Raw genomic sequence first — 27600 nt, 5'->3', positions numbered from 1 at the left:
AGAGAAGTCAGAGGTAGACTGCCTCCAAACATGGAGGCTTCTTTCCTCTTTCGTGGCCAATAATCGACAGATGGACGTCAAGTTCAAGCCTCTCTAGACCCCTGTTTAGTTCACATCATTTCTCTGAGCAGCAAACTCCACGGGAGACCCCTGAGAGGCGGAAAGATGCTTTCTCTCCTGGAATTCAGACTGTATTCTGGGAGGGCCCAAGCCAGGTCCAGCCAATCCAGCACGCTGCTTCCAGACAGCCACATTCTGCTCCAAAAGCCACCCAGGCAGGCCTCCCTGCTCAGAGAGGCAGACTGCCTCTGACCATGGGGGTTCCATTTCCCCATCGTGCCTGATTCACCCAGCCAGCAACATTATTGTCTTAGCCTGTACATTTCTCCACCATCCCCCTCCTTTTTAAAAAAAGCTACCCCGAATTAAGACACCAGCAAATTAATTCAGGTTTAAAAACCCATTCATATGGACAATTCAACACAGGGGAGAAGCCCCCCCTGAACTCGCTGGCACTGAATCCCGTGGAGCTGGATGGACCAGGCTGCCCCGCATGGTCAGCCCCCTTCAGCATTTGGCTGGGGGACCACCAACCAAGTCCCAGGTTGCCCAGCAGAACCAGGCCGCGGCAAGGAACCACTCCTGGTCTTGGGGCATCTGCTGGCACTCTACAGATAAGTGGGACCAGGTAGGGTGGCATCAACACCCTGGGAGCAATCCAGCTTCCTGCATCCCAACTCTTCTCCCGGGCAGAGGGCAGAGCAGGTCCCTCCGTTGGCCCAGCGGCTGGCGTCCGGGCACACCTCTGCCCTGGCCCCGGCTCCCCCCCTCCCCTCCCCTCCCCTCCCTTCCTACCTGCCCGGCTCAGGCGCGGTCTTCGTGCGGCTGCGAGGCCTGGGCACCGAGTGGCACCGGGCAGAGGAAGGAAGGAGGGAGGGAGGGAGGGTGGCTGTGCTCTCTGGGTCCTCCCCCCCTCCCCGGGAAGTAGCCGGGGCTGGCTTGGAAGGCAAGGATCGCGGTGGCTTCGTCCTGCCCCTCCCAGCCAGATCCCGGACTGCCCCCACCGCGGTGGCTTTTTTTTAACCCTTGCCTGGCCGGCTGGCTTTGGGAAAAGGCGCCTTTTGGCGGCCAGCAGGCGGGAAAGGCGCGGGAGGAGGGGAGGCAAGAGGAGGGGGGGAGGTGCTCTTTAAAGAAGTCCTCGAAGCAACCCTTCCTCACATAACCCCCCCTCCTCCAATTCAGCCGCCCCGAGCATCATCCCCCCCCCCCCACCTCCAGCTTGCAAGCCGCGCGCACAGGTTTCACGCGGCGATCCCGCGACCCGTTGATCCGGCGCCAACTCACACGTTGAGTCTCTTTGCTTCGTTTGTTGCAGCGCTCTTGGCCGCCGAATTCTTCGGATTTGACCCTGGGAGGCTCGCCGCGAGGATCTCACTGCGCCGTCCGAAACGGAGTTAAATCCCCCGTGGTGAGGAGGGCGTCGGACGGCGCGCTGGAGGATCCCTTTGCGATTGAGCCGCCTGCCGAGGAAAGCTTGCGCGCATCGCTGGCGCACGGACGCGGGGACCCACACGATGTGCGGAATGGCCCACGGTCTCTCCCGCTTACCAAGCGCCTCGGGAGGTTTGGGAGGGAGATTATTCGGAGTGCTTCAAATCCTCAGGAATCGCGGGTCTGTCCACCCCCCTCTCCACAAACACACACAGTGTTCTAACCCACCCCACAGGGTGTCTGTTTTGGGGAGAGGAATGGGAAGGCAACTGTAAGCCGCTTGGAGACTCCTTCGGGGAGAGAAAAGCGGCATATAAGAATCAACCTCCTTCTCCTTCTCCTTCTTCTCCCCAATCCCCCTTTCGAGGGATTCCTTAAAGAATTGCTTCGAGACCGACGTTTTCTTTTGCAAAAAGAACCGCGGACATCTAATTCCTTTTCGTGAGCATCGCTGCCGCCGATTGAGAGACGGCCAAGATACCCTCTTCTTGCGGGATGGCGGGAGCAAAGCGAACGTGGTGAAATTCACTTCGGCCGGGCAGCCGCGCTCTTCTGGCCCCGGGGCCTGGTCGGGGTGGGGGGGGGGGGCTCGTTTGGGCTTTCACGAAGTCTCTTTCTCGGCCCAGAGCAGCGACTGGTGGGAACTCCCCCGATCCGCCGGCGTCCGGACAAAGGGATTCGTCCAATGAAGCCCTGAGCAGGCGAGCTCGGGGCACGATCCTGGCACTCACCACAACGACCAAGAGCAACAAGGAGCGTTCCCCCCAAAACTGGCCGAGCTCTCGAACTGCAGGACATATCTACCGATCAAATGTGACGGTGACCATTAATTATTAATAATAATAACAATCAAGCGCTATTAATGATGGCTCTTCAACCGCACGCTGGTACCCTTACCTCGGAAACAAAATAACTTCAATAGAAATCGCTCTTGAAATTATTATTAGAGCGACAGCTTGCAGGAAGGTGCCTCCCACCGGGTCCTTTAGGCCTTGTTTGGGGAGCAGTCCTAGGCAGGTCTACTCAGAAGGAAGCCCCGCGTTACCGAATGGGGGACCACTCAAGGATGTCTTCACGCTCAGCTGCAGAACAAATTTGTGGCAGCTTTAAGGCTGTTTTCGCCAATTTAGCTGGACACATCGCGCATACACTTTCTGCACACTGTAGAGGTAGACTTTCCAGTTGCGCACAGGAAAATCCAGCCGCAAAAGCACATTGAAAATGCACTTTAGAGGTAGAATTTCCTGATTTGCACAGGAAAATCCAGCTGCAAAAATACTCTGAAAGTGCATTATCCTACACATGCTGAATGTGCCCGATTTGTTCAGCTGCTTCGGACCAATAGGGCGACCCACTTGAATAGTTCTGTTGGTAGACTTCTGTCTGGTTCTATCCATCCGGTTGACTAGCCAGTCGCGACTCTGTTTAGTCCGCGCTCCTTAATCCACACACATGCTGGATAATGCGTTTTTAAGGCCCTGTAGAACTTCCCTCTTCAGCCCGGGCAGTCAAAGCGGCATACAAATGACGCAAATCCATGCAATTTACAGAACAGAAGGCTAATCTGACATGGATGCGCTCCTGCGGGATGCACGCTATCCCCTTCGGCCAGGAAGCACTGAGTCCGACTCTAGGGGAGACCCACATATCCAGCCTGCCTGCATCCGACTGTCCCCTCTGAATGTCACAGTCAGTCGCGCCCCCGGATGTCTCCCGAAAGTGAAAGGCGCGCTGAAACTTCAGGGAGAAGGAATTGTTCGCCCGAGGGTTGCCAGCTCTGGATTGGGAGAGATCTGGAGACTCTGGGGGTGGAGCCGGGAGTGGATGGGAGGGAATGTCGCCCTCCCAAGCAGCCCTTTTCTCAAGAGGAACTGATCTCTGTCGCCTGGAGAAGAGCTGTAAAACCGGGGAAACTCCAGGTCCCACCTGGAGACTGGCATCCCTAGTTCGCTTCCTCACGTCCCAATGCCTTTACATGGGGTGATATCTCCCTTGCTTTGATTGCGATGGGGGCCGCTTCCACGTTTAGACGGATTACCGGTTTCTACTGTGGCGCAGAGTGGTAAGGCAGCAGACATGCAGTCTGAAGCTGTCTGCGCATGAGGCTGGGAGTTCGATCCCAGCAGCCGACTCAAGGTTGACTCAGCCTTCCATCCTTCCGAGGTCGGTAAAATGAGTACCCAGCTTGCTTGCTGAAAACGGTGAAACGGTTATGACTGGGGAAGGCACCCCACCCCTGTTTGCATCTCTGCTCTGAAAACTTCTCTGGGGGACCCTTGGGCCAACCACGCAATCCCAGCCAGAAGGTCTAATGTACAGGGCTATTGTGGTGGGGAGGAGAGCCAGATCAACCGCCTCGGGTCCACCGCGGGGAGAAAGGCGGGGTACAAAGGCAGTAAAACAAGATACAGCCCCATCGATGTTAAGGGGAACATGCAGCCCGGAACATTCAAAGCAGCCCAGACCTGTAGTCTCGGCCTGTGCAGCCCGGTTTACATCCTTTCTTTCCGATTTTTTATTTGAAACGGTTTTGATCCTAGCTTTCTCTCAAAGAAGAGAGATGCACCTTTGCAAATCTTCAGAAAAAAAGATTAAGAAGAGCCGGGTTTCATGCCCCGCTTTTCCCAACCCGAAGGAGTCTCAAAAGCGGTTTACAAATCGTCCATCCCTTCCTCTCCCCACAACAGGCACCCTGTGAGGGAGGTGGAGCTGAGAGAGCTCTGAGAGAACAGCTGAGTGAGAGTAGCTCTGATAGGACTGTGACGGACCCAACGTCCCCCAGCTGGCTGCATGTGGAGGAGAGGGGAATCAAACCCAGCTCGACAAATTAGAAGCCCCTGCTCCTAACCACGACACCAAGCTGCCTCTTAACCAAATGAAAAATAGGAAAACAAAACACGAAGCGATGCCTCCCGGTTCTTCTGAACTGGGGCTCTCCAACCCTTAATGGAGGGGATCCAGCGCGCAGGGGTGCATTCGCCTTGTGGAATTCGGCTTCCATGACAGCGAAGATTTATATCCCGCTCCCGCGTCCGGAATTTCATGCCCTTCCCAGCACTCAAAAATTCGCCCTCGTTAAAATTCACGGTCCGGCCCATTGCAGGAGCACAGTTTTAAAAAACAGTTCAATTAATCAGTCAAAACCAATAAATATAGAACGCGCTAAAATCAATTTAACAGACCTGCAGTTGGATGGAGAACGGAAACGCATGTACAGGAAATGCCCAGACGTGATAAAAAGAATGCAGAATAATAATAAATGCAAGTTCTACTAACACTTTCCTGGGAGTAAGCCCCTTTGAATAACATGGGGTTTGCTTCCAAGGAGACCTGAGCCCATTCTGCACACGGTGGATAACTCACTTTCAGTGCATTTTGAAAGCAGATTTCCCAGCTGCAGAAGGACACCGGTTGAACAAAGCTCGAGTACAAAGACCAGCAAAGTTTAATTATGCGGTGAGGAGAGAGAATCGCCACTCTCTGATTTGAGTTGGAAAGTGAAGGGTTAAGGGAGGTGGGCGGGAGCGACTGTCACTGTGGGCGGGGCTGGGCTGTCACTCCAGCCGACCGCTCGGAGCGTGGCGCGCGCTTCCCCGGGAATTTGTCGCCGGGCTCTTGCAAAGGGGAGCGCGTGCGTCTCCGCGGGGAATAAGCCGCTAACTCGAACGTTGCCTTTAAAGCCGTCCGGCGCGCAAGCGGATGCCGGCCCCGACGGGGTGCAAAGGAAGAAGCCGGGCAAGGACGCCTTGCTGTCTGTTGTCTGACTTCCAGCAGCGAATTTCAAGCTAGATTGCCTTGGAACGTGGAGGTTCTGTTTTAGCCAACACGGCTGACCACAGGCAGGGGACCTTCCTTCTCCTCCATGAATGTATATCTAATTCCGTTTAAAGATGCCTAAACCAGGGCCGCCACTGCATCCCGTCGTAGGGAAGCGCAGATATTTGTTTTTCATGAATCAGCCCAATGAAGTTAAGCGATAAGTGTCTCGAAGGATCAGACCAAAGCTCCAGGGTTTTGTTGCAGCCAGGGGTCCCCGGGAGGCTCATGAACCCCAAAGGCCATGCACTCTGCCCCTCACAGGTCTACGCCCTCTGATCATGGAGGTTCTATTGGGTTCCCACTGGCTGCCTCTGGCCCTGGAAGTCCCACTGACCTGTTGACAGTGGCCTTTATTGAACTGTCAATCACACCTGCACCCAGGTAACCCCTCCGGACATCAACAGCACACTCTGCGGCAGGTAGGAGCCCTGTGAAGCGGTTCTGGATGCTGTTGGTCCTGGATCTACGGGCCGTCCATGGCGGGCAACCCAAACGTGGCAACGGGAGGCATCTCTGCCTTATTTTGTACAATATAATCAGAGTCCAGTAGCACCTTTAAGACCAACAAAGATTTATTCAAGGCGTGAGCTTTCGAGGGCAAGCACCCTTCCTCAGACTGCACTCGAAAGCTCACGCCTTGAATAAATCTTTGTTGGTCTTAAAGGTGCTACAGGACTCCGATTTTATTTTGTACACTTCATCATAGGGGGCAGAGGGGCGGGCCGGATCTCGCCCTGTGCCACCCTCCCATGGCACCCACTACAATTCCGCCCAACCCACTGGGCTATCAGTACGAGTTAATTTATTGTTTTCCGTATTTTTCTACTGTTCTATGTTGCTTGTTATTATTGTTGCTGTTGCTTGTTATTGTTAAACTAAGTTATCTGTATCGTTTCCGTTTCATGTGAACCGCCTTGAGCCTTCGGGGAGGGCGGCATATAAATATAATACATATATAATAAATAAAGTGGTGGCGCGGGTAGAACTGCTGGAGGCGTGGGGACAGCGGCATTTTCGGAGGGGTCCGACCTCTGCAATGGTGCAACCACCTTGGATCCCACCTTCCAAGGCAGCCGTTTCCCCCAAAAGCGGAATACTCCAGACGGACAAACAATAAACCAGCGACTCGCGCCGCCTGCAGAAAATCTCCCGCGCCCACCGGCCCGCGCGCGGCAATCGGGCTCCCGCAGCCCGCGCGCGAACTCCATCTCCCAAGATGCCCCGGGCTCTCTCCCGCCTCTTCCGCTCCGGCCGCTTCCGGCCCGGGAAAGAGGCGGTTGATTGGCGGGCGCCTTTGAAGCCGGCGGCCGGGCTTGGCCTGAGGCGGCGGCTGGACCCGCGGCTTCTTCCCGCCCTTTTAAGGCGTTTGGGGGGCGGACAGCTTCGCCCCACCGTGAAGGAGGGCGGGGTGGGCGGGTTAATGGTCCTTCCCCCCCTTTCTCCCCCCCCTAGGGCGCCCCATGGGGGGGAGGGGAGAGTTTGTCCCTATTGAGGCTCTTCAAGCCTATTAGAACCCCGCCTGGCGCCTATCTATACAATTATTATCATCCTATATATATCCTGTATTTATAGATAGGTCCCTATTGGGGCTCCAGTTAAACGTATTCCCAGAAAGAGGGGGACCCCTAGTTCCCCCCCTCCCTCTTTTTAAAAGCATCATCCCAAGGACCTTCTAAATGCTCAGGGGAGAAGGGCATTTCTAAAAGGGCCAGGCCAATTTCCTCCCCTTTGGCTGGTTTCTGGGCTTGGATGCACCCAGGGACACCTGTGCCTGCCTCACCTGCCCTGCAAGTGACTGGGTCATGGGAGGATTGGGGAGAAGAAGGGCTCTGGCCCCAAGGTTTGGTTGAGCTGCCCTGTCTCTTTTTCTCTGCCTCCCCTCCTCGCCAGTTTTGATTGGGCAAGCATGAATTTTTCAGAGTGTTTTAAGCTCTCCGGGCAGTTGTGCAAGTTCTCTCCGGATGGGATGTGCTTGGTGAGCAACGGCAGTGTTTGGGGGGGGGGGTGTATTGGGGGGGGGATGTGCAAGTATAAGGTGACCAGATTGTCCCACTTTTGGAGGGACATCTGGCAAATTGTACTTATGTTGAAATTAAAAGTATATATATTGCAATATAATTTTTGTGTTCTATGTGTTCTATGAAACTTTTTGTTGCTCCATATAGACCAAATTTTTAATCAAGAAGCCCCCACCGGTCAATGGTGTCCCGCTTTACCAATGTTAAAATCTGGTCACCTTGTAAGTAGGACATTAGGTGCAAGTTTGTAGCCCAGAGAGGATTGGAAGTTGAACCTTTGTATCAGCTATGGAGGATTTCAGCCTTGTAGCAGTGACTTTAGAAATGTTCAGAGAGTCCTGTTCTGTGTTTGGCACCTGAGGAAGGTATATGGTTGTGGCATCTAGAAGAATAATGCATTTTCTAGTTTGTGTTGTTGTGGGCTTTTTTTTTTTTCAGAGGGGGGGAGGACTGTTAACCAAGCAAGGTCTTATTTATTTTCACAGGAAAACAAGTTCTGTAAAAAAATTCTTAAGAGGTAGATGTGGTTTTTGTACCTTATTTTGACTTTTAAAATGTTACTCTCTTGCCAGATTTCATTTAAAAAGACCCATTTCTAAATATACTGGTTTGGATCAATTTGGTGTTGTGAAATCTCTCGGAGGATGTTTTATTTTAAAGATTTTATCCCAATTGAGTAAAGGGAGGCTCTGCACGCCACCTTGAGCTTCTTGTAGGAAGGGCAGGATAAAAAGCCTTTTTATTTATCAAATTTTGTTTCCACCTGGTCTCAGCCAATTGTAGTTGTATAGAATATGTTCGTGTCCTTCTAAAATATTTTTTCCAGTCCACCCACTATTGTTGCCTCTGTAAAGTAGGCTATTAAAAACAGTATCTGCTTGGAACCTCTTGCAGCTATTGGTATTACACCCCTCCCATCTTTAAATGTTGTGCCGCTTTAATCTGGTTTTTGTGACATTTCATCTGATTTCAGTTACATTTTAATTTTTGTGACGCCTGATATAAGCCTAAACACTATATCACTGAAAGGGGATGGGGAAGAAATATTTTAAATGAACAGTTTGCAAGTAAATGATCAAATAATATCAGGTGAAGCATGTGTTTGCCTTTCAGGATGTCTGAAATAATTGGGAAAACCTATTGAGCAAGAGCTCTGATTGACTGGGAAGATTTCTGAGGCAGCTTTGGTTCTGCTATATTAACAGTAGCAAAGAATGAAATAAAATGCAACTGAGGATGGTCTTGGCCTTTTGTTTCTCCAGCATCTCAAGTAGGCCCCTTTACTGAGGGTTTGTCTTTTATTTAAATTCTCCAAGGTGATTTACAGTACCAGTAAAAATGTAATACAATCCCAGTAATTAAATGCCAGACTAACAGTTGCAGGTAGAATACAGGTTAAAAAGGTGACCATCTGGGTGTGGAGCAACCCTCATCAAGCTGCCTTTAGAACAGAAGGGATAGTTTAAAAAACAAGCTGTCATCTTCAATTTAAATACTTGGGGAAATTAAAACTGCTGTGACCTGGCACTTGGAAATCAGCTGGGCAGGTGCTAGGCAGGTGCCAGGTAGGCTTGTATTTGGAGGGTGCCACCATAACCAAGTACCTGTTCCCTATCCACAATCTCTGAGGTCAGAGGGACCTGGACAAAGTTGACCTTAAAACTGGTTCATAAGGGTGCAGGTGTTTCTCTGGATGCTTTGGTTCCATTAGCTGCTAGTGGAGGTATTTTTAACACTGGTAAGATAAGTTCCAACGGACCTGAATGACCCGGGCTACATGAGATGGATTGACTCAGTAAAGGAAGTCACAGTTCTCAGTTTGCAGGACCCGAGCAAGGCTGTTACTTGCCAAGGGGACTCTTTGAAGGTCACTCATTCATTCATAGGGTCACTGGTAAGTCGGAAGTGACTTGGCACCACTTAACGCACACATGACACCATTTGAAGAGTGAATCTCGGTCAGCAAATACATTAAGCTTGTGAATGAATCAAAATGTTTACCTGTTGGCACCCTAATATATAGAATTACATAGGCTGGCCATGTTCCTTGAGGTGTCAGGCAGAGGTTTTCTGTTTTAATACTAGAGTTTCTGGGGCTTGAAGCCTAAGCTTTGCTACTGAGTCAAGGCTTAGCTAAGCAAGCTATTAATTTTTTTCGTTTGTTTCTGTCCAGGCCTCAGGTGTGCAGTACCGTTTGGTGGTCCGCAGCACCAACACCCTCCAAATCTTGCAGCTCTTCACCTGCCTGGATCAAATCCAGCACATCGAGTGGTCTTCAGATTCTCTGTTTATATTATGTGCAATGTACAAACGAGGGGTTGTGCAGGTGGGCACCAATATACTGTGAATTCTCTTTTGGGGCTTTTAAGCATCGGGTATCTGTCTATTGCTGAGGATATTAATGCTTTCATTTGAGTAGGGGGCAGGAGAAAAATGTTGGGCATATTTTGAAAACCTTTACATGTTGATAACATGTTTCTTAAAAATCCACTCATTTAGTACAGCACTGTAATTCTGAGTACCTTGTGCTGTGGTTCTGTCAGAAGGAAATCGGACTAATGCAGTGTGTGGACACAGACTGGCTTCAGAATCCTGCTGTTCTAGACCTGCCTGATATCCTTGGCAAAATCACTGGGCTGAATTCTACCACCTCTTCTGCTGTCACAAGAGGACAGGGAGCAGCAGTAGAAATGTTAGAAGGAACTATTGTTTTGCATCAGTACTTTTGTATGTAAATTAGGAATGGTTCTCAGGTGGTCTTCAGGTCTCGACCAAGGTAATAATTGTAAAGCACATTTGAAAATAAGACTCTTAAGTTACCACCCTATAGCAACTACTCCGGGGCCCAAGTGAATGCTGTAGCCATCAAACTGCCTTGCTGGGTTGCGTGGGAGCAATATTTACTCCCCCATATGTAAGAACTCTGCTGCTTAAAAACCTTTTAGAAATTGTTTTCTAGGTGGGAAAACAGTTCTGTAAATGATTAATAAACCGTTTGAAATATCACTTTTACAGTGTATTAGGGGCTTAGTAAAAAGAGTCCTGTGACAAAGGCTAAGAAATGTATTGCGTGCAGCCGCCTTCCCTCCTCCCCCCCCCCCCTTAGGCCTTCTTCACCTGAGGCTTCTGCTGAAGGCCTAGGAAAGCTGGTGCCACAACGAATGCTTTAGCATTCAGGTGCGCCATGGGACTCGGTTGACTTTGAATTCTAAAGCTGAAAGTGGCTTACCGCTGTAGGGGGATCCAGCGCCAGTCTTTCATGGTCTTTGGTGATCTCCTTGGCTTTTTCCTGAGCTGCAAAGCGATCCGTCGAGGGTACGGAGGTGAGACTTTATCCGTCCTGTCCTGGGGTGACCGTTCCTCCTCTGTTGCCTCAGGTCTGGTCCTTGGAGCAGCCGGACTGGCACTGCAGGATCGACGAAGGGTCAGCGGGACTGGTGGCTTCTTGCTGGAGTCCGGATGGCCGTCACATTCTCAACACCACCGAGTTCCACGTAAGCGTGAAGCTGGGGCTGCTCCTTCAAGATATCAAATGTTCCTGTCTGTGCTTTGGTCCCTAAAATAGCCTGAAGCACTCAGAGCTGTAGTGTGGTGTGCCCTCTGCATCTGCTGCGTGACTTACTTCTTTGTCGTTGGCTTTGTAGGTTTGGGTGCAGAACCAACTTGGTTTAAACATGAGCGTGCAAGTTTGAAGAGGCTGATTTTAGACTAGCGCACTTAGACAAGCCACTGTCTCCTAGTCCCCTGCTCTCCTGTGTAGTCTAGGGCAGCGGTCCCCAACGTTTTTATCACCGGGGACCAGTCAATGCTTGACAATTTTACTGAGGCCGGGGGGGGGAGGTAGTCTTTTGCCGAGGGATGTTGCCATTGCCGCCTGAGCCCCTGGCAGGGCAGCCCCCGAGGCAGCAGCCGGGGAGGAGGACAAGGAGGAGCCGCGGCCCGGTACCAACCGATCCACGGACCTGTACCGGTCCCCAGACCGGGGGTTGGGGACCACTGGTCTAGGGGTCATCCTGATTTACATAAAGGCTGTGTGGGTTACTGAGTTGTGATGTCCATGATTATTCAAAAGCACTGTATAAGACTGTGTATATTAGGAAAGGCATCTACCCTTATCCCTTGTCCGAAATACAGACTCACCGCCTTACCTAGTCTGCAGGGTGGACCTTCGCTCCATCAAATATGCCGTTTGCTAGAGCTGCAAAACGGAGCTGAGCCACGGAGCCCCCTGCGGTGATGCTGCTGGCCTGGGGGCTGCTGCCTCTGCACACCATGTGCTGTTTCCAAACGGCCCACGTCTGTGTGGGCGGTGGATGAGTATTTATTACCGGCCAGCAGAACTCTAGTTGACCCTGCTGGGCTTTCATTAAGCCTTTGCCAAGTTGGCATGTGTGTTTCGGATAGGCTTTCTCTCCAGCTGTAAACAGGGTTGCTAAATTAACTTGTGGCAGACAGCTGGTTGGGAAATGCCGGTATCGGAATTGCAGCTCCTCTCAGGTCCTCTAAATCCGCCGGCTAGCAGAGCAGACAGTGGGCTAGTGTATTGGAACCAGCCCTTCGAGGATACTTAATATCACTGCATTAGGTGCCTCATCCCCTTCAAGGATCCTTTGAAAGGCTTCAAGGTCCTCTCCCAACGGCTGCTGCACGGATTTGGAAGCTTGGCCCTTTACAAAGCGCCCCCTAATAGTTTCTCATGCTTGTGATTCTTTGTGTGGCTGTGCCAATACTGAAATAGGCTTCTTGCTAGCTTTTAGCAGGGGATAATTGATGGGTGGCACACATGACTCTGTACTGGAGATGCTAGCAAATCCAGTGGAATGTCAAGATTGGAGTTGACTGTAGGATACCATAGACCAGCCCGTGGGAGATCCGGAACCAAGCCTAGAGAGGAGGATGTGGGCAAATGCTGGCAGGGGCTCATGGGAATTGTGGTCCATGAACATCTGGAGGACCACAGGTTGACTACCCCTGGTATGTGGGACAGGAGTTGCTAAAGGTTTTGCTTAGTCAAATTCAAGTGGGAGCTGGTAGGTTTATACCTGTAGGCGTCTCTCAGAGCAGTGACTTGATTCCGAACAGCCAGTGAAGGTGCTACAGCGGCATGCCAGAGAACCTGTGGGTGGTTTTCTCTTAGCCGAGGCTCTTATCTTCACTAATTGCAAATGTCTATATTGGTTGAAAAAATACTTTCTGTCGAGGAATGCGTCCTGTAATCCTCCGAAATCCCGCGCTGACAGACACAGCTATGCAAGGAGGCCCAGTGACCTAGTCAAGTCTGGGACAAAAGTTGACAGTCACTTGAGACGCCAGGTTGCTCAGGCGTGGGGTTTTGTGCGTTAAAATCGCCAGTCTTGCCACCTGCCCAGGAACGTCAAAAGTTTTTGGGGGAAGTTCCTCAGCCTGGCTCTCCAGACTTGTTTATCGCGTTCCTGTCTAAATGCTTCTTATTTCTCAGCTGTTTTGAGGCTATTTAAAAAATGCTCCTGCTTTTGATTGCTTCCCACCCTGCCTCACACCTCACTGCAAAACAACAGCTGGGCAGTCATTGGTAGGATGTGGGTTTGGAAACTCTAATTAAGCCAATAGCTCGTGGTAGGGAGGAAGGTCTGTAACTGGGAGGTTAGTTGGAAAGAAAGCTTCTTACTGTGACTTTATTGTTTCAGGTGAGTTTCAGGTGTTTTGGTCTGTAGTTGAACCTCATTCAAATCCAGTGGTACCTCAAAGACCAGCAATATTTCCAGGGCCTATGCTTTCAGATGTCAAAGCTCCCTTCATCAGGTAAAAGGAGGAAGCTTTGGCTGTCAGAACCAATTGTCCTGGTAACACTGCTGATCTTCAAGGTGCAGCTGGGTGAGAATCCAGCTCTTCTGTGGGCCAGTCTTCCGTAGCTTCTAAGATCTGAGGAGTGCAATACTGTGCCCATTTGGTAGCCTTTCGGTTTTGGTAGGGAGGAAATATTTGAAACAAAACTGCTCTATATTTCATATTCCAAATATTTAGCTTGGTATAACTTAAATTATTCCCAGGATTTTTTAAATCTCTTAGCAAAGGCATGTCACGTGCAACCCGAGGGGGCTTTTGAATCAGACTCCCACTCCTCCATTTCATCTGCAAAGATAAACAAATGCTTCCTCCGTCTCTTTTCTCTCTTTCCAACAGCTGCGGATAACTGTCTGGTCCTTGTGTACCAAATCTGTGTCTTATATCAAATATCCGAAAGCCTGTCAGCAGGGTAAGTGGAGCTCCCCAAATACACGAAGAGAATGTTTTTCCCCCCCATTGTTGCCATTTTCTGTGTACACCGAAACCCTTTCTCACCGAAGCCTACGCAGGAAAGGTCGTTGTAGTACAAATTTGATCCAGAGGGTCTTTGTATGCAAAGTGGTAATTAATCTGTCCTGCTCAGCATGCGTGAGTTCCGTTGTCTCTGATACAGGCGCCTGTCCAAGCGGTGAGCGTCTGTAAAACAAAAGCCCAGCTTACAGAATTGTTGCCTGGCATCTCCCAAGTACTTGAAGGCATCAAATTCATTCATTCATTCATTCATTCATTCATTCATTCATTCATTCATTCATTCATTCATTCATTCATTCATTCACTGGATAGTTTACATATAACATCATATACATGATGTTGATGGGCAATAAGTTCAAGGCGGTCAAAAGGATCTACTACTTTACACAGGGGGTGATCTAAGTGTGAAATCTGCTGCCAAAGGATGTCATGATGGTCCCAAGACTTAAATAGCTTTAAAAGGGGTTGAGACAGGTGTATGGAGGATCCCCGAGGAGAGGTCTGTCAGCGGCTACTAGCCATGGTGAATGTGGGGGGGGACTTCCCATTTAGGGACCCTAAGCAACATTATTAAATATTAAAACCACTATGTACAGAAAGGTATTCATTTAGCCAATTAATGACCAGCTAAACGAATTGATGTTGGAAAGTGCCGTCAAGTCACAGCTGACCTCCGGTGACCCCGCAGGACATCTCCAGATGTCCATGGACTACGCTTACCATGAGCCCCTGCAAGCTCGCGCTTGCAGGGGCTCATGGCAATTGTAGTCCATGGACATCTAGAGAGCCACAGTTTGGCTACACCCCTACTATAGATTTTCCAAGGCAAGAGATGTTTTTAGCGGCCAACCAATGAGGAATAGTCTCAAGTGTCATTCACGAACGTAAGACTTTAAGGAGCTACATCGTCCGTCCCCCGTCCCCCCCCCCCCCCGATCCCTGCTCATTGCCAGAGTGGTACTTAAAACAAAGTTGCGGTTTTTGTGGTCTTCCAAAAAAGCATTTTACGCTACTTACCCGCGAACGGAGCATCTGGGGACGCAGTGTCCTGGGTCCTGCTTTTGTTTTCCTTTCACACACGCGTGTATTACGGTCTTTCTGCTCTTGAAAACTTGACCGTCCTGGAGTTACAATGGTGGCACTTAGGGCCTCGAAGAGTCGAGCAAGCCTTTTGGCTGCCCCTCGAGAGCAAATACAGAGCGATCATTATGCAGGGCCACTTGAGATAAGTGTGAGCCAAGGAATAACAAAAACGGCTTTGAATGGCACCCAGGAAACCACGTCCTTTTCTGTCCTGGCTTTGTTTTCCTTCTCCTTGCCCTTTTACTGCTTTTTCTTCCCCCCCTCTCCACATCAAGCTGGGAATGCGGTATCAGTTGTCCCACTTTCACTTCACTTCCCTGAGTGCTCCTCCCTCCCCCCCCCCTTTTTTTTTTTTTGGCAGGAATAGCCTTCACGAAAGATGGCCGCTACATGGCCTTGGCAGAGAGGAGAGACTGCAAGGATTACATCAGCCTCTTTGTGTGCAGCGACTGGCAGCTTCTGAGGGTAAACAAAAAAAAGATCTACTACTCTGGGCTCTGGCACACCTTTTACCCTAAATTAGAATTAGTACAAATGTAATACTCCTGCAAAATTGGAATGGGGGGGCTGGGGTAGAGCCTCTCTCCACCACCGTACCCCCCTCCCTTCTGTCTCCTTGCATCTTCAATGTTTAGCCTTTAACTATGTCCTTATGCCAAGCATAGTTTGCTGATTGCCTTCTAACCCTTGCATTAATAAAGATTCCTCCTCTTTGTTTTGGAAGCATTTTGACACCGAGACGCAGGACATAGCTGGGATCGAATGGGCTCCTAATGGTTGCGTGTTGGCCGTGTGGGACAGCTGCCTTGAGGTGAGGGGCACATATGGGCAAACCTTGCACCAGTCTTCGAATAACCTTTTCGGAGAAGTGTATAAATGGGCTTGTGGTAGAAAGTGACATCTGCTGATTTATGGCAACCCTAGAGGGGTTTTCAAAGCAAGACCTGAGCAGAGGTAATGTTTTCCTATTGCCTTCCTTTGCCTAGCAGCCCTGGATTTTGTTGGCGGTCTGCCATCCAAGGGCTAATCAGACTTTTCCCCACTTAGCTTCTGCAGTCTAGCAATTTTGAGCTAGCCTGGGCTATCCAGATTAAGGCAACAAACAGGCTGATAGCCATATAAAATAACAGGTGCCTGATTTTTATTGCCAGCTCAAGAACTCTGTTGCTTACTCTTGAACTCATGAAACTGCCTTATATTGAATCTGATTCATCAAACTCAGATTGGCAGCAGCTCTCCAAAATCTCAGGCAGAGGCCAGCCAGATCCTGTAACTGGAGATACTGAGGATTGAACCTGGGACCTTCTGCATGCCAAGCAGATGCTCTACCACTAAGCCACAGCCCCTCATACTTGGAAGGCTTGTGATGCATTTCTGTGTTCAAACTTTTACAGAGGAAACTGTAATTTTGGTGATACTCTTTGGTCTGCGGATAGTTTAAGTGCGTGTCCAGAAGTGGAACAGGCCTAAAATCTAACAACTGCAAGTTTAAAGATTCCAATTTCCCTTTCAGTACAAAATCTTGCTGTATTCCCTCGATGGCCGTCTGCTGTCCACTTACCGTGCCTACGAGTGGTCACTTGGAATTAAATCTGTCTCTTGGAGTCCCAGCAGCCAATTCTTGGCAATTGGCAGTTATGATGAAAAGGTAAAAACGCCATAATCCCTTAGCCTGGCGGGCAAGCGAAGGAGAAAGAAAGCAGCATGTAATTACTCAGCTTGTTGCTTCCATCAGGTGCGCATTTTGAACCATGTGACGTGGAAGAAGATTGCCGAATTTGACCACCCTGTAACTGTGGCTAGCCCAAAGATAGTAAGTAGAGAAATGGGGATTTAATTTAATATTGTATTTCTATCCCACCCTTCTCCGAAAGGCTCAGGGTCTTTCTCCGAAAGGCTGGGTCACAGCATACAAAAAAAACAGACATTTTAAAGTTCTACAAAAATTTAAATACACAAGTATTAAAATTTAAGTTACTTAGGCAAGTTTCTCTAAAATTGGAAAAACACCGTACTGTGCTGGATGGTCCACCCTTGCTGTAAAAGAGGCGACAGGCTATATGAGAGATATTATTTCTCAGTTGGAAATGAACTGGGTGGATTTAAGCAGGGAGGGCAGCTAGAATGCTGATCTTACTCTACTCTAGGCCTCAACTGTACGCCTGGCGGAACAAGCTCTGTCTTTACATCCATAAGCGACAACCAGTCCTATGCCGCCCAGTTAATAGCACGGCAGCATTTTAACTCCCTCCTCCACAAGTGTGAACATCAGTGAGCTCCTCTGATTTTAATGTAAACTTGACTTTAATGTCTAAAATGTTTTAAACACCTTAACTCTTCGTTTATTGCTTGGGATCTTGTAAGCTGCCCTGAGCCTTCGGTGATTAAATGAATAAATAATGCTCATTGTTGCGAAATCTGGCTTGTTCTTTCCCCCCCCTACTCTAGGTAGTTTATAAAGAAACAGAGAAATCGCCAACAGTGGAAATGGACAAACTTCTCTTCCCCCCTTCCAAGACAGCGGCGAGCTCTCTCTTCAGTACAAAGAGTAAATGTAAGTAGAGACACCCTGACGAGGTGCTTCCTTTTCCTTCAAGGGAGGGTTTAGTGCAGTCCGTTAGAACAGGGGTAGTCAACCTGTGGTCTTCCAGATGTTCATGGACTACGATTCCCATGAGCCCCTGCCAGCGTTTGCTGGCTGGGGCTCATAGGAATTGTAGTCCATGAACATCTGGAGGACCACAGGTTGACTACCCCTGCGTTAGAAGACTGCGAGATACACTTTAAGCAGATTGTAGGGTGGGCCTTGTGTTAAATCCAGTTTGCGTTTTGAATCGAGTTGGTTCAGAAGGCGACGTAGAATAGTGCGCAATTCTTTATCTGTTTTGATTGCCCTCCTGCGTTTCTGCCTCTTTAACCTTAAACGTACAGGTCCTGCAACTGTTTCACAGAACCCGCTGTTCCTAATCTTGCTGGAAGTACAGAGTCCTGGCTATTAGAATACTCCAGCTTTTCAAAGCACTGGCAGGAATATATAACAAGATCAGAGCAATGATCCAGGACAGCAATGGTGCAATCCTGTGTAGACTTGATTAACACTGCCTAGAATTGCACTGCATATCTGTTAGATTTCAGCCAAAATACCTTGGCTAACCAGAAATAAATTTAAGATGCAGAAACCTGCTGAAAACAAACTGTCCCCTTGAATGTTTATGAAGAGGTGGTTTTGAGGCCTTCCTCAGGAGGGTCATCCCACAGCTTTGGTGATGCCACTAAGTCCCAGTCTTGTGTAGCTACTCTCTGACTCTCAGGTGACTGGAGAATATGCAACATTGTCATATAACACGCTTCATCTAGAGATTGGGAGGGGAAGGCTTTGTTGTGTTGTGACTGGGAAGATCTTTGTGAGTTTCACAGAAGTTGATTGTTCTATAACCGGTTCTGTTGAGCTCAAGAGCTTGTGTGCTCTTACTTGTGGTTTGGCTTGGTCTTCATCCAAGGTATTAACATGGATTGTGTTCGTAACTTTTAGGCTTTTCCTTTTGGACTGACATAGCTGTAAACAGCAACTGCCCTGCCTGCCAATTAAGGTCTCCCTCCCAGGCCTGGCCTTGCCCTCTGTGCCCCTGCATGCAGAAGTCAAGTGGATGACAGCTGGAGATGGGGCTTTTTCTGTGGTGGCAGTTTTCCATTAAAATTGCCTTTCCCGTGAGGCTTACCTGGTGTCTACTGTATGTCAGGAGCCAAACCAAAATGTTTATCTTCACCCAGGTTTTTAGTTGACGTTTTATCCCATCTTATTTTAATTGTCTCTCGCCCCTGCCCCCTTAATGCCTTGCATCCTTGCTGGGGTGCTCATACTGCTGTTTTTATGATTACTTCTGTTATTATATGACCCCTTTCCTAGAACACCTGAAATACGTTGTTTTTATGCTTAATGTTGTCTTATGCCCCTTCACAGGGGTTTTAGCAAAGTGTGTGCATTGCACACTGTTGTTAGTTGCAACAAGCAGGAATCCGGGGAATCCTATTGATTGGCCAGGAGACTAGAATCGTTCGGCTTTCCAGCTGACAGGATATTTCTCTCTCCGTTATATTTCAGATGAAATTGCTGAGCCCCCCGTTTCTTTGCAACACGTCAAACCTGCAGTGGATCGAGCCAATCCTAGAATTGGTGTTGGAATGTTGGCTTTCAGCTCGGATAACTGTTTCCTGGCAACCAGAAATGGTTAGTTTCTAGTTTCTTGTGTGTGTCGTGCAGTGGAGCTGTTCTTATGGAGAGGTGAAAGGGTTCCAGGATTGCTCCTTGGACCTTCCGTGCACTTGAATGAAATGGAATAGAGCGGGAGTTAGTCAACGTAGTTCTCCGGATGTCCATAGACTACAATTCCCATGAGTCCCTGCCAGCGTTTGCTGGCAGGGGCTCATGGGAATTGTAGTCCATGGACATCTGGAAGACCACAGGTTGACAACCCCATGGAATAGAGAACACCACCTATGGGGTAGATTCCAATGGGTCGCCGTGTTGGTCTGAAGTAGCACAATAAAATCAGAGTCCAGGAGCATCTTTAAGACCAACAAAGATGTATACAGGGTGTGAGCTTTTGAGTGCAAGCCCTCTTCCCCAGACTATGAACTACCATTATTCCCACTGTCATGATTCTCTTAACACATGCACAGGATCGTCTTCTGCCACTGAGGGTCATTCCACCAGAAGTGTACTAGGTTTTCACTTCTAGCGGTGCAGGTCCTTCCTGTTTTAGTGCTGCAAGACGGGTCACATATCCTGAGGCCTTCTGGTTGTCCAGGGGGTAAGCTGGGGAACTTGAAATGCTCCTGCTGTTCATTTCCCCTAGATAACATTCCTAACGCTGTCTGGATCTGGGACATGCAAAAGATGAAACTCTTTGTCGTCTTGGAGCAGCTGTGTGCCGTTCAACAGTTCCAGTGGGATCCCTGTCGGTCCCGACTCGCCGTATGCACCGCAAACAGCAGAGTGTACCTGTGGTCCCTGGCAGGATGCGTGTCCGTACAGATCCCAGTGGAAGGTAAGGAATCCTGCAGCCGCTGTGTCGGACGCAGTGGCAGTTCACAGGGATCATTGCTCGGCTCCTTGTTTTGACGCGACGCTGAACTTTTTTGGCAAAATGTTTCAACGTGTGTTGGCTTCAAAGAGCCAAGAGCCGAAAAGTGAGTGCTGTAAATGCAGCCAAATATTTCTGTAGCTGTTCACGCAAACAGGTGGTTATATTTGGATTTACCTTCGCACCCTAGTCTGGCACAAATAAAATGGCCTTTGTGTGACCGAAGACGGCGTGTGCCTGCATAATAACTTTGGGATTCCAACCAGTGAGTTGGATTCTACTATGAAAAGCTTCCAACGCATGCATTTGCTAATTCTTAATACATGCCAGGAAGCTCTGAATGGTGCTGGCTGCATATTACAGTACGTAGTGCAAGTGTCTTTTGTATGTGGAATAACGTAAGATGATGACTGTAAGATTTGGGTGATTTGTTAATGAAAACTGCTTCGGTCCGTGTTTGCAGGTGACTTCCAGGTGGTTTCCTTGTCCTGGCACTCCACCGGGGATTCTATAGCTCTCATGAGTAAGGAAAACTTCTGTGTGTGTTACTTGGAAAGAGAGGCAGAAGACGTGAAATAGCAGCCCTCAAAGAAAGCTCCAACGGAAAACAGTTCGCTGGCTAATTAATTCTGCAGCATTCTGGGGAGAAACCCACCGGCTGGATTTGCAATGAACTCTGTCTAACATGTGTATCCATGTGGCAGCGCTAGGCTGTTACTAGAAAATAACACTTGGTTTAAATTAATGTGGCCAAGCAGAGAGTGGCGAGCTGATCTTCACCTTTTAGGCCATTCGTTTTTAATACAGTGTCTATTTTTGCAGTGTTCGAATCATTTAGTTGTCCTGAAACTTCAATAAACCATTTGATTATATATACACTCTCGCCTGAACCAAAAGCCTGAGTACTACAACACCTGGCCGCCCGTTCTGTTCTTTTGAACTTCAGCAGGAAGTGCAGTTGCATTCCTGTGAAGCAAACAACTAGATTTAGGTACTGGTTTGGTTACTGAGCATTAAGTAGTTGACCATCAGAGATATGCTGGGCTTGGGCCCCTTTCTGTTGTCCCAGTAAGCCAGGTTTAGACAACACAAGGGCCTCAAATCAGTTGTGCCCCTGCACTTCCGGTGGAGGATTCTAATATCCGTTTGTGGACTGTTCCAGTTGACTTCTGCAGCCTCATAGCCCTGCTTTGAAAGGCAAGTTACTCCTTGTCTCCCTGGATTCAGAGGTGAGCAGTGCACTTAAGCCAACCCTTTTCCTGGCCAGTTGTCCTGCACAGTCCAGACATGGCTAAGACTAACACGTCTAACAGAATTTGGCAGGTAAGATGCTTTTTTGCAGTGGGTCTTTGCCAGACATTAGGGCTGAAATTATTAGATCCAGAATCCTTTGTATGTCATCATACTGATTGTAATTGATCTTTTTTTTAAGGAGGTTGTAGTCTGCTTTTTACAGCTGTATTTTTTTTTTTTGGGGGGGGGTAGGGCAGGTTCCATCTCTTTCTGACCTCTGGGCACTTACAGAGGTCTGATATGGATTTCATCTCTTTGCTAACTGCCTTCCATGCCTGTGGGCAGGAACCCAAAGAGAACACTGGGAGATTTCAGAGAACAGCTTCTGGGGAGAAATGGCAAAATACAAACACCAGATGGAATGATGAAATCCGTGATGAAGTGAGTGTTGTGTGCAGAGGGACAGAAAGGCAGGGCAACTATAGAAGCCAGACCTGGGCTGGAAACAGCACTGGACAAAGGGGCTCGGAGAAAACGAGTGTTGTCAAAATGCTTTCTTTTAGTTTGACCTTGAGTGACTGTCAGAATCAGACATGCCTTAACCCCTCGCCTTCATTTAAACCAATAGCCCCTTCCATGTTACCAGGCACATATTTCAGTAAAATTTAAGATTCACATTGACTTCCAAGTTTAATAAGCTTAAACATATATGGCTTAAAAACAAAACGACACGTGATCCATTGCATTCCAGCACCATAATCATTTTGAAGTTTCCAGAGGGCTTAACATCACGAGGTGTGCATGTTTATCATTATCATTGCAGGCCATCTCTTATTACACATATATTTTTCAACCCAGTGACAGCTTGATCATTTGTAGAAAGACGCAATGAACAGACTCAAGATACAGGCAGGGATCCAAAGCAGCTCATGCAGACAGGGTGGGAAAAGGCATTCCACCCCCACCCCTTGGCAGTACCCTGCATGGAATGGCCTCTGGGTTTCAGGAGGTTGCGGGAACTGCTTCTGGAAGCCCAGATGCGGCACATTCACATCGTCGACTACAATGTCACTCTTCTCTATTTCACTTTAATGGAGGAAGAGCTATGTACAAATGTGAGTAACTGTATAGGCCAGGGGTAGTCAAACTGCGGCCCTCCAGATGCCCATGGACTACAATTCCCAGGAGCCCCCTGCCAGCATTCGCTGGCAGGGGGCTCCTGGGAATTGTAGTCCATGGACATCTGGAGGGCCGCAGTTTGACTACCCCTGGTATAGGCTCCTCCATGACCATTAGTTACACACGTGCTCTGGTGCTCTTAATCTGATTTCACGTTAAAAAAAATAAATAAAGCTAATCAAAAATTCCCTTTCCTATAGATAGAAAACTTGATCCCATGTGGCAGGAATTCTTGCGAAAGCAGACCACGTGGCACATGTGTTTACAGTGAGAATTTCCGGATGCTGTGCAGCAACACGAAACCATAATCAGACGTCTGCATTAGGACTGTATAAGGTACTTAAAGGCAGAATACAACCACTCCACCTCATTTCAATTCACCACAAACATGCAGCCTCAAATGCAGAGGTTAACTTGGGACGCAATCAAAATGAGTTGCATTTGGCTAAATAGTCCCTAATCCCTTTCACACCGGACAGATTAATCCCTTTCACCAGAGAGAGCAGCATTTACCCTACAAAAAAAAAAAAAAAGGTCTCAGGTATATGGAAATAAGACTTGCCGTAAGGGGGAAAAACATCATGAATGTGCTGATCATCAGATGCATTTAGAAGGGAAAGATCTTAGCTAGAATCGGGTAAGACGGTGATAACATTCATAGAATTGATAAAGAGGGCTGCTGATGTGTGCAGGAGGGAAGAGATCGGGTCATGAAATACACGGATACACCTGAGAAAAGCGGCCAACGTAATACATGGATTTTATGACAAAGCAAGTTTTCTGTCGAGTGAACTGAAACCTTAACCAACCCTATTGTGTCCCCCCCCCACCCACCTTAGTCCAAGAAGTTGCTAGGCAGTGATCTCTCCCCGCTGTTTTTTGGGGAAGCGAGCTCTCTTTTGGCGGCAGTTAAAACCCAATTTTTCCTCTTGTCATCGAATAGCCGAGCTTGGCCTCGTTGTTGATGAAAGACATCAATCCCAGGTAGGTCTCGATACGAAGTGGGCGTTCCAGCACCAGGACTCCATTCGCCCTCCCTGGCAGGGGGCACTCCTTATGGGCCTTCTTCACGGCTTGGATCAGCTGTGTCTTGAAGTTCTCTAACTTTAAGGGGGGGGGGAGAAGTTATACATACTTGTTAATTATGAATCACATTAATAATAAAAAAAGATGTTTAAGTCATTCTTCCTTAGTAAAAGCATCAAGCCAAAATTGTCCCCATGAACTGTGAAGCTGGTGTGAAATTCTACTGTTCAGGTAGGGTGGAGATATTGACACGGAATCTAAATACCTGCAATTTACAAGTATACGTAGTGAATGACTATTTCCTATGAACCATGTGAAACCAAATACGCTTTGGCCTTTATGAAGAACACACATTCAGAGAGTATTATATATTTTTCACAACCAGGTGTTCTCTGGTATGGAATTTCCAATAGCTCTGGGTGTGTGTAACACACTAGTCCAGTCATCTTTATGTACTAGTTCATAGGACATACTTATCCTCTAGGAATGTTTGTCAATTTTACAGTCTAATGGTTTTAATTTTATATGTGCACACAATGTAACCAATTATTTGCTGTGGCTTGACCCTCATGACAAGCTTTGGGTTGAGTTTGTTTCCACTCTTTTGTCTTGTTTGCTTAGGCTTGTTTTTCAATGCATGCTACACAGCAAATTTCTGCTACAGGAGCTTTCAAAAGGAGTGTGCTATATACATGGATTTCTAAGCCAGAGGCTCAGCTCTGGAACTGATCTAAGGGAATTCTTCATCTATTTGAAAGACACAAGCTTGTGCTAAGAAGTTGTCTGAGGGAGGACAATTCAAGCCAGGGAAGTGCTTGACACTGCATGTATGCCTGGGACTGAATGGATTTTGTGTCGAGGGTACAAGTTCTGTGATCGTGGGAAAAGCTGAGAGAAGAATTAAGGCTCTGATTTGTTCTATAAAGTCTCCATGTTCCTCTTATGATCTTGAGGGGAAAATTGTAGGATGCTGGATCCACCAGCACCCTTGGTGAAAAGTGAAAGGTAATATGTGACTCTGTTTAGGTCCTCTATACACACACCCTAAACATAATGTAGTAATTTATACATCATTTTCCATCTTGAAATGCCTTGATTTAGAGATGAATGCAATTTTTAAAGCAGAGTGAGAAATAGCTTTACTTCTGCCCAAGTCCCCCAAAGATTCTATGCACAATGACAACTCACTTGGCAAAGAGAGGCAATTTTCTCATCCGCATCAGCCATTGGGTGTTCCGTAAAAGTAGCATAGGGCACGTTGGAGGACCACGGGTTCCATCTATTGATGAAGGAAGCTCGGCTTTGCTTATCCCACTGAATTCGGATTCCAATGCCTTCCCGCCTGAAAAAAGATTTCAGGAGCGCTTGTTTAAAGTTTAAACCACTTGAATGCTGGCAACAGATTTCATTCAGTTTGAAAGCGACACTTAAAACAGCCACAACTGTATTGTATAAAACCTAATGCATGTTGTACTATAATTAAATGATGGGGAGGGCGGTGGCATTAGTCAGAACGGGTAGAAAGCAAACAGTTCACTATTCATTAAAAGGCAAAAGCTACCGTCTCATCATTAAGGATTACAAGTCTTCTATTTCGTGCAACACATTCTCTCTCACACACGAACACACACACACCCCACCCCAAAACCAAGAACATACTTATTCAGTGACTTCGGAGGAAACTCAAATTCTCCAATTGAAATGGTGTCAACTGCATTCAGTAATATTCTGGTCACTTGCTGGCACTGTAGGTTGATGAAGTCATATTTACAGATCAGAAGGGACCAATCCGTGATAAGTACCAATCGTTCCTTCTCATTGTTCCAATGATCAATTCTGAGGGAGAAGAGAGGAAAGCCACGGCCTAATGATTCTATCGGAATCTCAATACAGCAAGTCACTTCACTTCTACTTGGACAGAACATTACTTGTTTTATTTGGATTTGACAAGACGATGTGTGCCCATCCCAGTTTTAGAAACAAGCTTATTCTGATGACACAGTGCCTGTTTTAGCACAGACGCATAGTAGAACTGTGGTTCAGTTAGGATGTTGATACTGTTTATTCCTAGTGTCTCAGCACAGTTCACTTTCTCCATGTATGTTAACCATCAAAGCACAGTATAGAATTCTAAGACAACAATGTCCATGTTCTTCTGAAAAATATGAAGTGGGAAAGTAAAAAAAGTATACTGATTTGGACCTCTGGGTCTGTTACTTACTCAGTGAGCAGCCAAACGCTTTGCACTTCTCCATCTTCTGTGGGTAACACCACCACACGGATCTCGTTGACGGCCTGCTCTATCGTTCCTGGCTAGATCAAAATGGACAAGAAAAGAATAATAATGCATTTCCTAAAATCTTGCAGTGGGGTTGGAAACATGCTAAATTTCTCCTTCAGTGTTCTATTTGAAAAAAACAGAAAACCAAAGAATGGATTCTGGCGGCTACGTGGAACTGTTATAAGCTGGTCTCTAAACAAAGTGATTTACAACTTGTTTAATTTTTAAGCGACACTTTAGACCAGGGGTAGTCAAACTGCGGCCCTCCAGATGTCCATGGACTACAATTCCCATGAGCCCCTGCCAGTGAATGCTGGCAGGGGCTTCTGGGAATTGTAGTCCATGGACATCTGGAGGGCTACAGTTTGACTACCCTGCTTTAGACATATCTTCAGGATGCCATTAGCAGACTGTCTGCAAATGGCTGTGCCACTAAGCTTCCTCGGAATCCTGGCCCTTTCCCTATTAAAAGCTAGTTCTTTGCTTTCCTGTTACCAGGAAAGTGAGCAGCCAATGCCAGATGCTGAGAACCACAGAAAGCTACTTGAGTTTCACAAAACAGACGGTGGAGCTCACGTATGCGCCCAAACTCAGCTTAGAGGGGCAACGGGTAGAGAGGCTACCTAGCATTCCCATTGAGTTGGGTCCTCCAAGTTCATCTAGTCCAGGCGTAGTCAAACTGCGGCCCTCCAGATGTCCATGGACTACAATTCCCATGAGCCCCTGCCAGCGTTCGCTGGCAGGGTCTCATGGGAATTGTAGCCCATGGACATCTGGAGGGCCGCAGATTGGCTACCCCTGATCTAGTCCAATGTGGGAACTCACAACCATTCCTCCCATTCCCCTCCACGGGGGTCCTCTCAGCTAAGGCCCAAAGGCCAGAACTCTCCCCTGCCACTGCCCCCTCCCAGAGGTAGAGTGCTCCCGCGCGGGGAGGCTCTACCACTCACCCGGAAGACGAAGTACTCCTTGAGGCGCCCTCCGCGGGTGGGGTTGCGCACGCTGAGCGGCCGCAGGGTCTGCCTGGGCGGCAGGGAGGACGAGGGCAGGTCCCCCGGAGGGGTGAAGGGGACGTCGGCCTCGGCCGCAGGGACCATCAGCGCCGCCTCGCCCGGGCCCTCCACCGAGTCCCGCAGCTGCAACATCGCCCCACGCCGCCCTCCTGCCGCTTCGCCTTTTCCCCCGGATCGTCAGCAGGCCCGCCCGGCCACCGTCCCGTCCCAGCCCCGCCCCGCTAGGCCGCGGCGACGCCCAATGGGAGGGCTCTGGGGGCGGGGTTACAGCCAGGGGGCGGAGCTCGGGAGGGAGCGGGGAAGGCGGCTCGCGCGCGGCCCAACGGCCGTCCCTCGGGCGGGAGGCGGGGCAAGGAGCGGCGGAGGAGAAGCCTCTCTATTGGCTCGCTTGTTTTGATAGACGGTGCTTTTCCTCCAGTGGTGGGGCGCGCTTCAGGGGACGCCCTCCCCGGGCAGCCGTTCGTCGCAGCCTTCTTAGAGTCGTTGTCACAGAGCAGTTCTTTCAGAGCTCTCAGCCCCACCTGCCTCACAGGGCGGATGTTGTGAGGAGTGGAAGGGGAAGGTGTTTGTAAGCCGCTTTTGGGATTCCTTCAGGGTGTGGAAAGCGGGGTATAAAAGAACCAGCTGTTCTTCTGAACACGCTTCCAATGGAAGAAGAGTTGGTTCTTAGATGCTGCTTTTCTCTACCAGGAAGAGTCTCAAAGTGCCTTACAGTCACTTTTGCTGTTCCCACAACAGGCACCCTGTAAGGGAGGTGAGGCTGAGAGAGCTCTGATAGAACTGCTCCGCAAGAGCAGCTCTAACCAGACTATGACCGGCCCAAGGTCTACCCTGCTGTCTGCATGTGGAGGAGGAGCAGGGAATCAAACCCAGCTCCCCAGATTAGAAATCCACACTCCTAACCACTACAGCAAGCTAGGTCTTACACAAAATTGTGATAATTTTGTGTGCATGCAGGCATCCTCATCTGAGGAAACAGAACAAAGTTAAGATTCTTGGGGCACCTTTAATCACAACTAAATTTTCTTCATGGTACGAACTTCTATGTGCATATACACTTTCCCAGAGATCATTAT

General features: G+C 48.5%; 3 protein-coding genes across 5 annotated transcripts in view; 1 reads left to right on the top strand and 2 right to left on the bottom strand.

Moving 5' to 3' along the window:
• The window catches only part of TP73 (tumor protein p73), a 56269-nt gene extending 45519 nt beyond the window's left edge, over positions 1-10750 (bottom strand). Inside the window, exon 1 of one of the 2 annotated variants that reach the window (XM_077311094.1) lies at positions 10558-10750. In XM_077311094.1, coding sequence (XP_077167209.1) covers positions 10558-10589 — 32 coding nt within the window. In that variant the 5' untranslated portion in view covers positions 10590-10750. Of the gene's footprint in view, positions 1-855; positions 984-10557 lie in introns of those variants that run through there. The other variant, XM_077311096.1, reaches the window with a different exon arrangement.
• On the top strand, positions 6585-20670 carry WRAP73 (WD repeat containing, antisense to TP73). 2 transcript variants are annotated; one of them, XM_077311099.1, is made up of 12 exons: positions 6585-7285; positions 9502-9654; positions 10706-10822; positions 13491-13563; positions 15076-15173; positions 15433-15519; positions 16222-16356; positions 16444-16521; positions 17157-17262; positions 18811-18936; positions 19565-19756; positions 20256-20670. In XM_077311099.1, exons 1-12 carry the CDS (start codon positions 7217-7219, stop codon positions 20369-20371), a joined length of 1350 nt encoding a protein of 449 aa, XP_077167214.1. In that variant the 5' UTR covers positions 6585-7216; the 3' UTR covers positions 20372-20670. The 2 variants fall into 2 exon arrangements, with proteins under 2 accessions (XP_077167214.1, XP_077167213.1); XM_077311098.1 differs by having other exon boundaries at positions 6586-7285; positions 15070-15173.
• Positions 20671-21696: 1026 nt separating this feature from the next.
• On the bottom strand, positions 21697-26735 carry TPRG1L (tumor protein p63 regulated 1 like). Its single transcript, XM_077311100.1, has 5 exons — positions 26462-26735; positions 25452-25543; positions 24890-25066; positions 24419-24572; positions 21697-23308 (listed from the first exon to the last, which is right to left on the bottom strand). The coding sequence occupies exons 1-5, from the start codon at positions 26654-26656 to the stop codon at positions 23114-23116; spliced, it is 813 nt and encodes a 270-aa protein (XP_077167215.1). The 5' UTR covers positions 26657-26735; the 3' UTR covers positions 21697-23113.
• Positions 26736-27600: the final 865 nt, after the last annotated feature.

The sequence above is a fragment of the Paroedura picta genome, chromosome 15 (genome assembly GCF_049243985.1).
Source record: "Paroedura picta isolate Pp20150507F chromosome 15, Ppicta_v3.0, whole genome shotgun sequence".
NCBI lineage: Eukaryota > Metazoa > Chordata > Lepidosauria > Squamata > Gekkonidae > Paroedura > Paroedura picta.
Note: the sequence above shows the minus strand (reverse complement) of the source record. Positions and strands in the feature narration are given on the sequence as shown.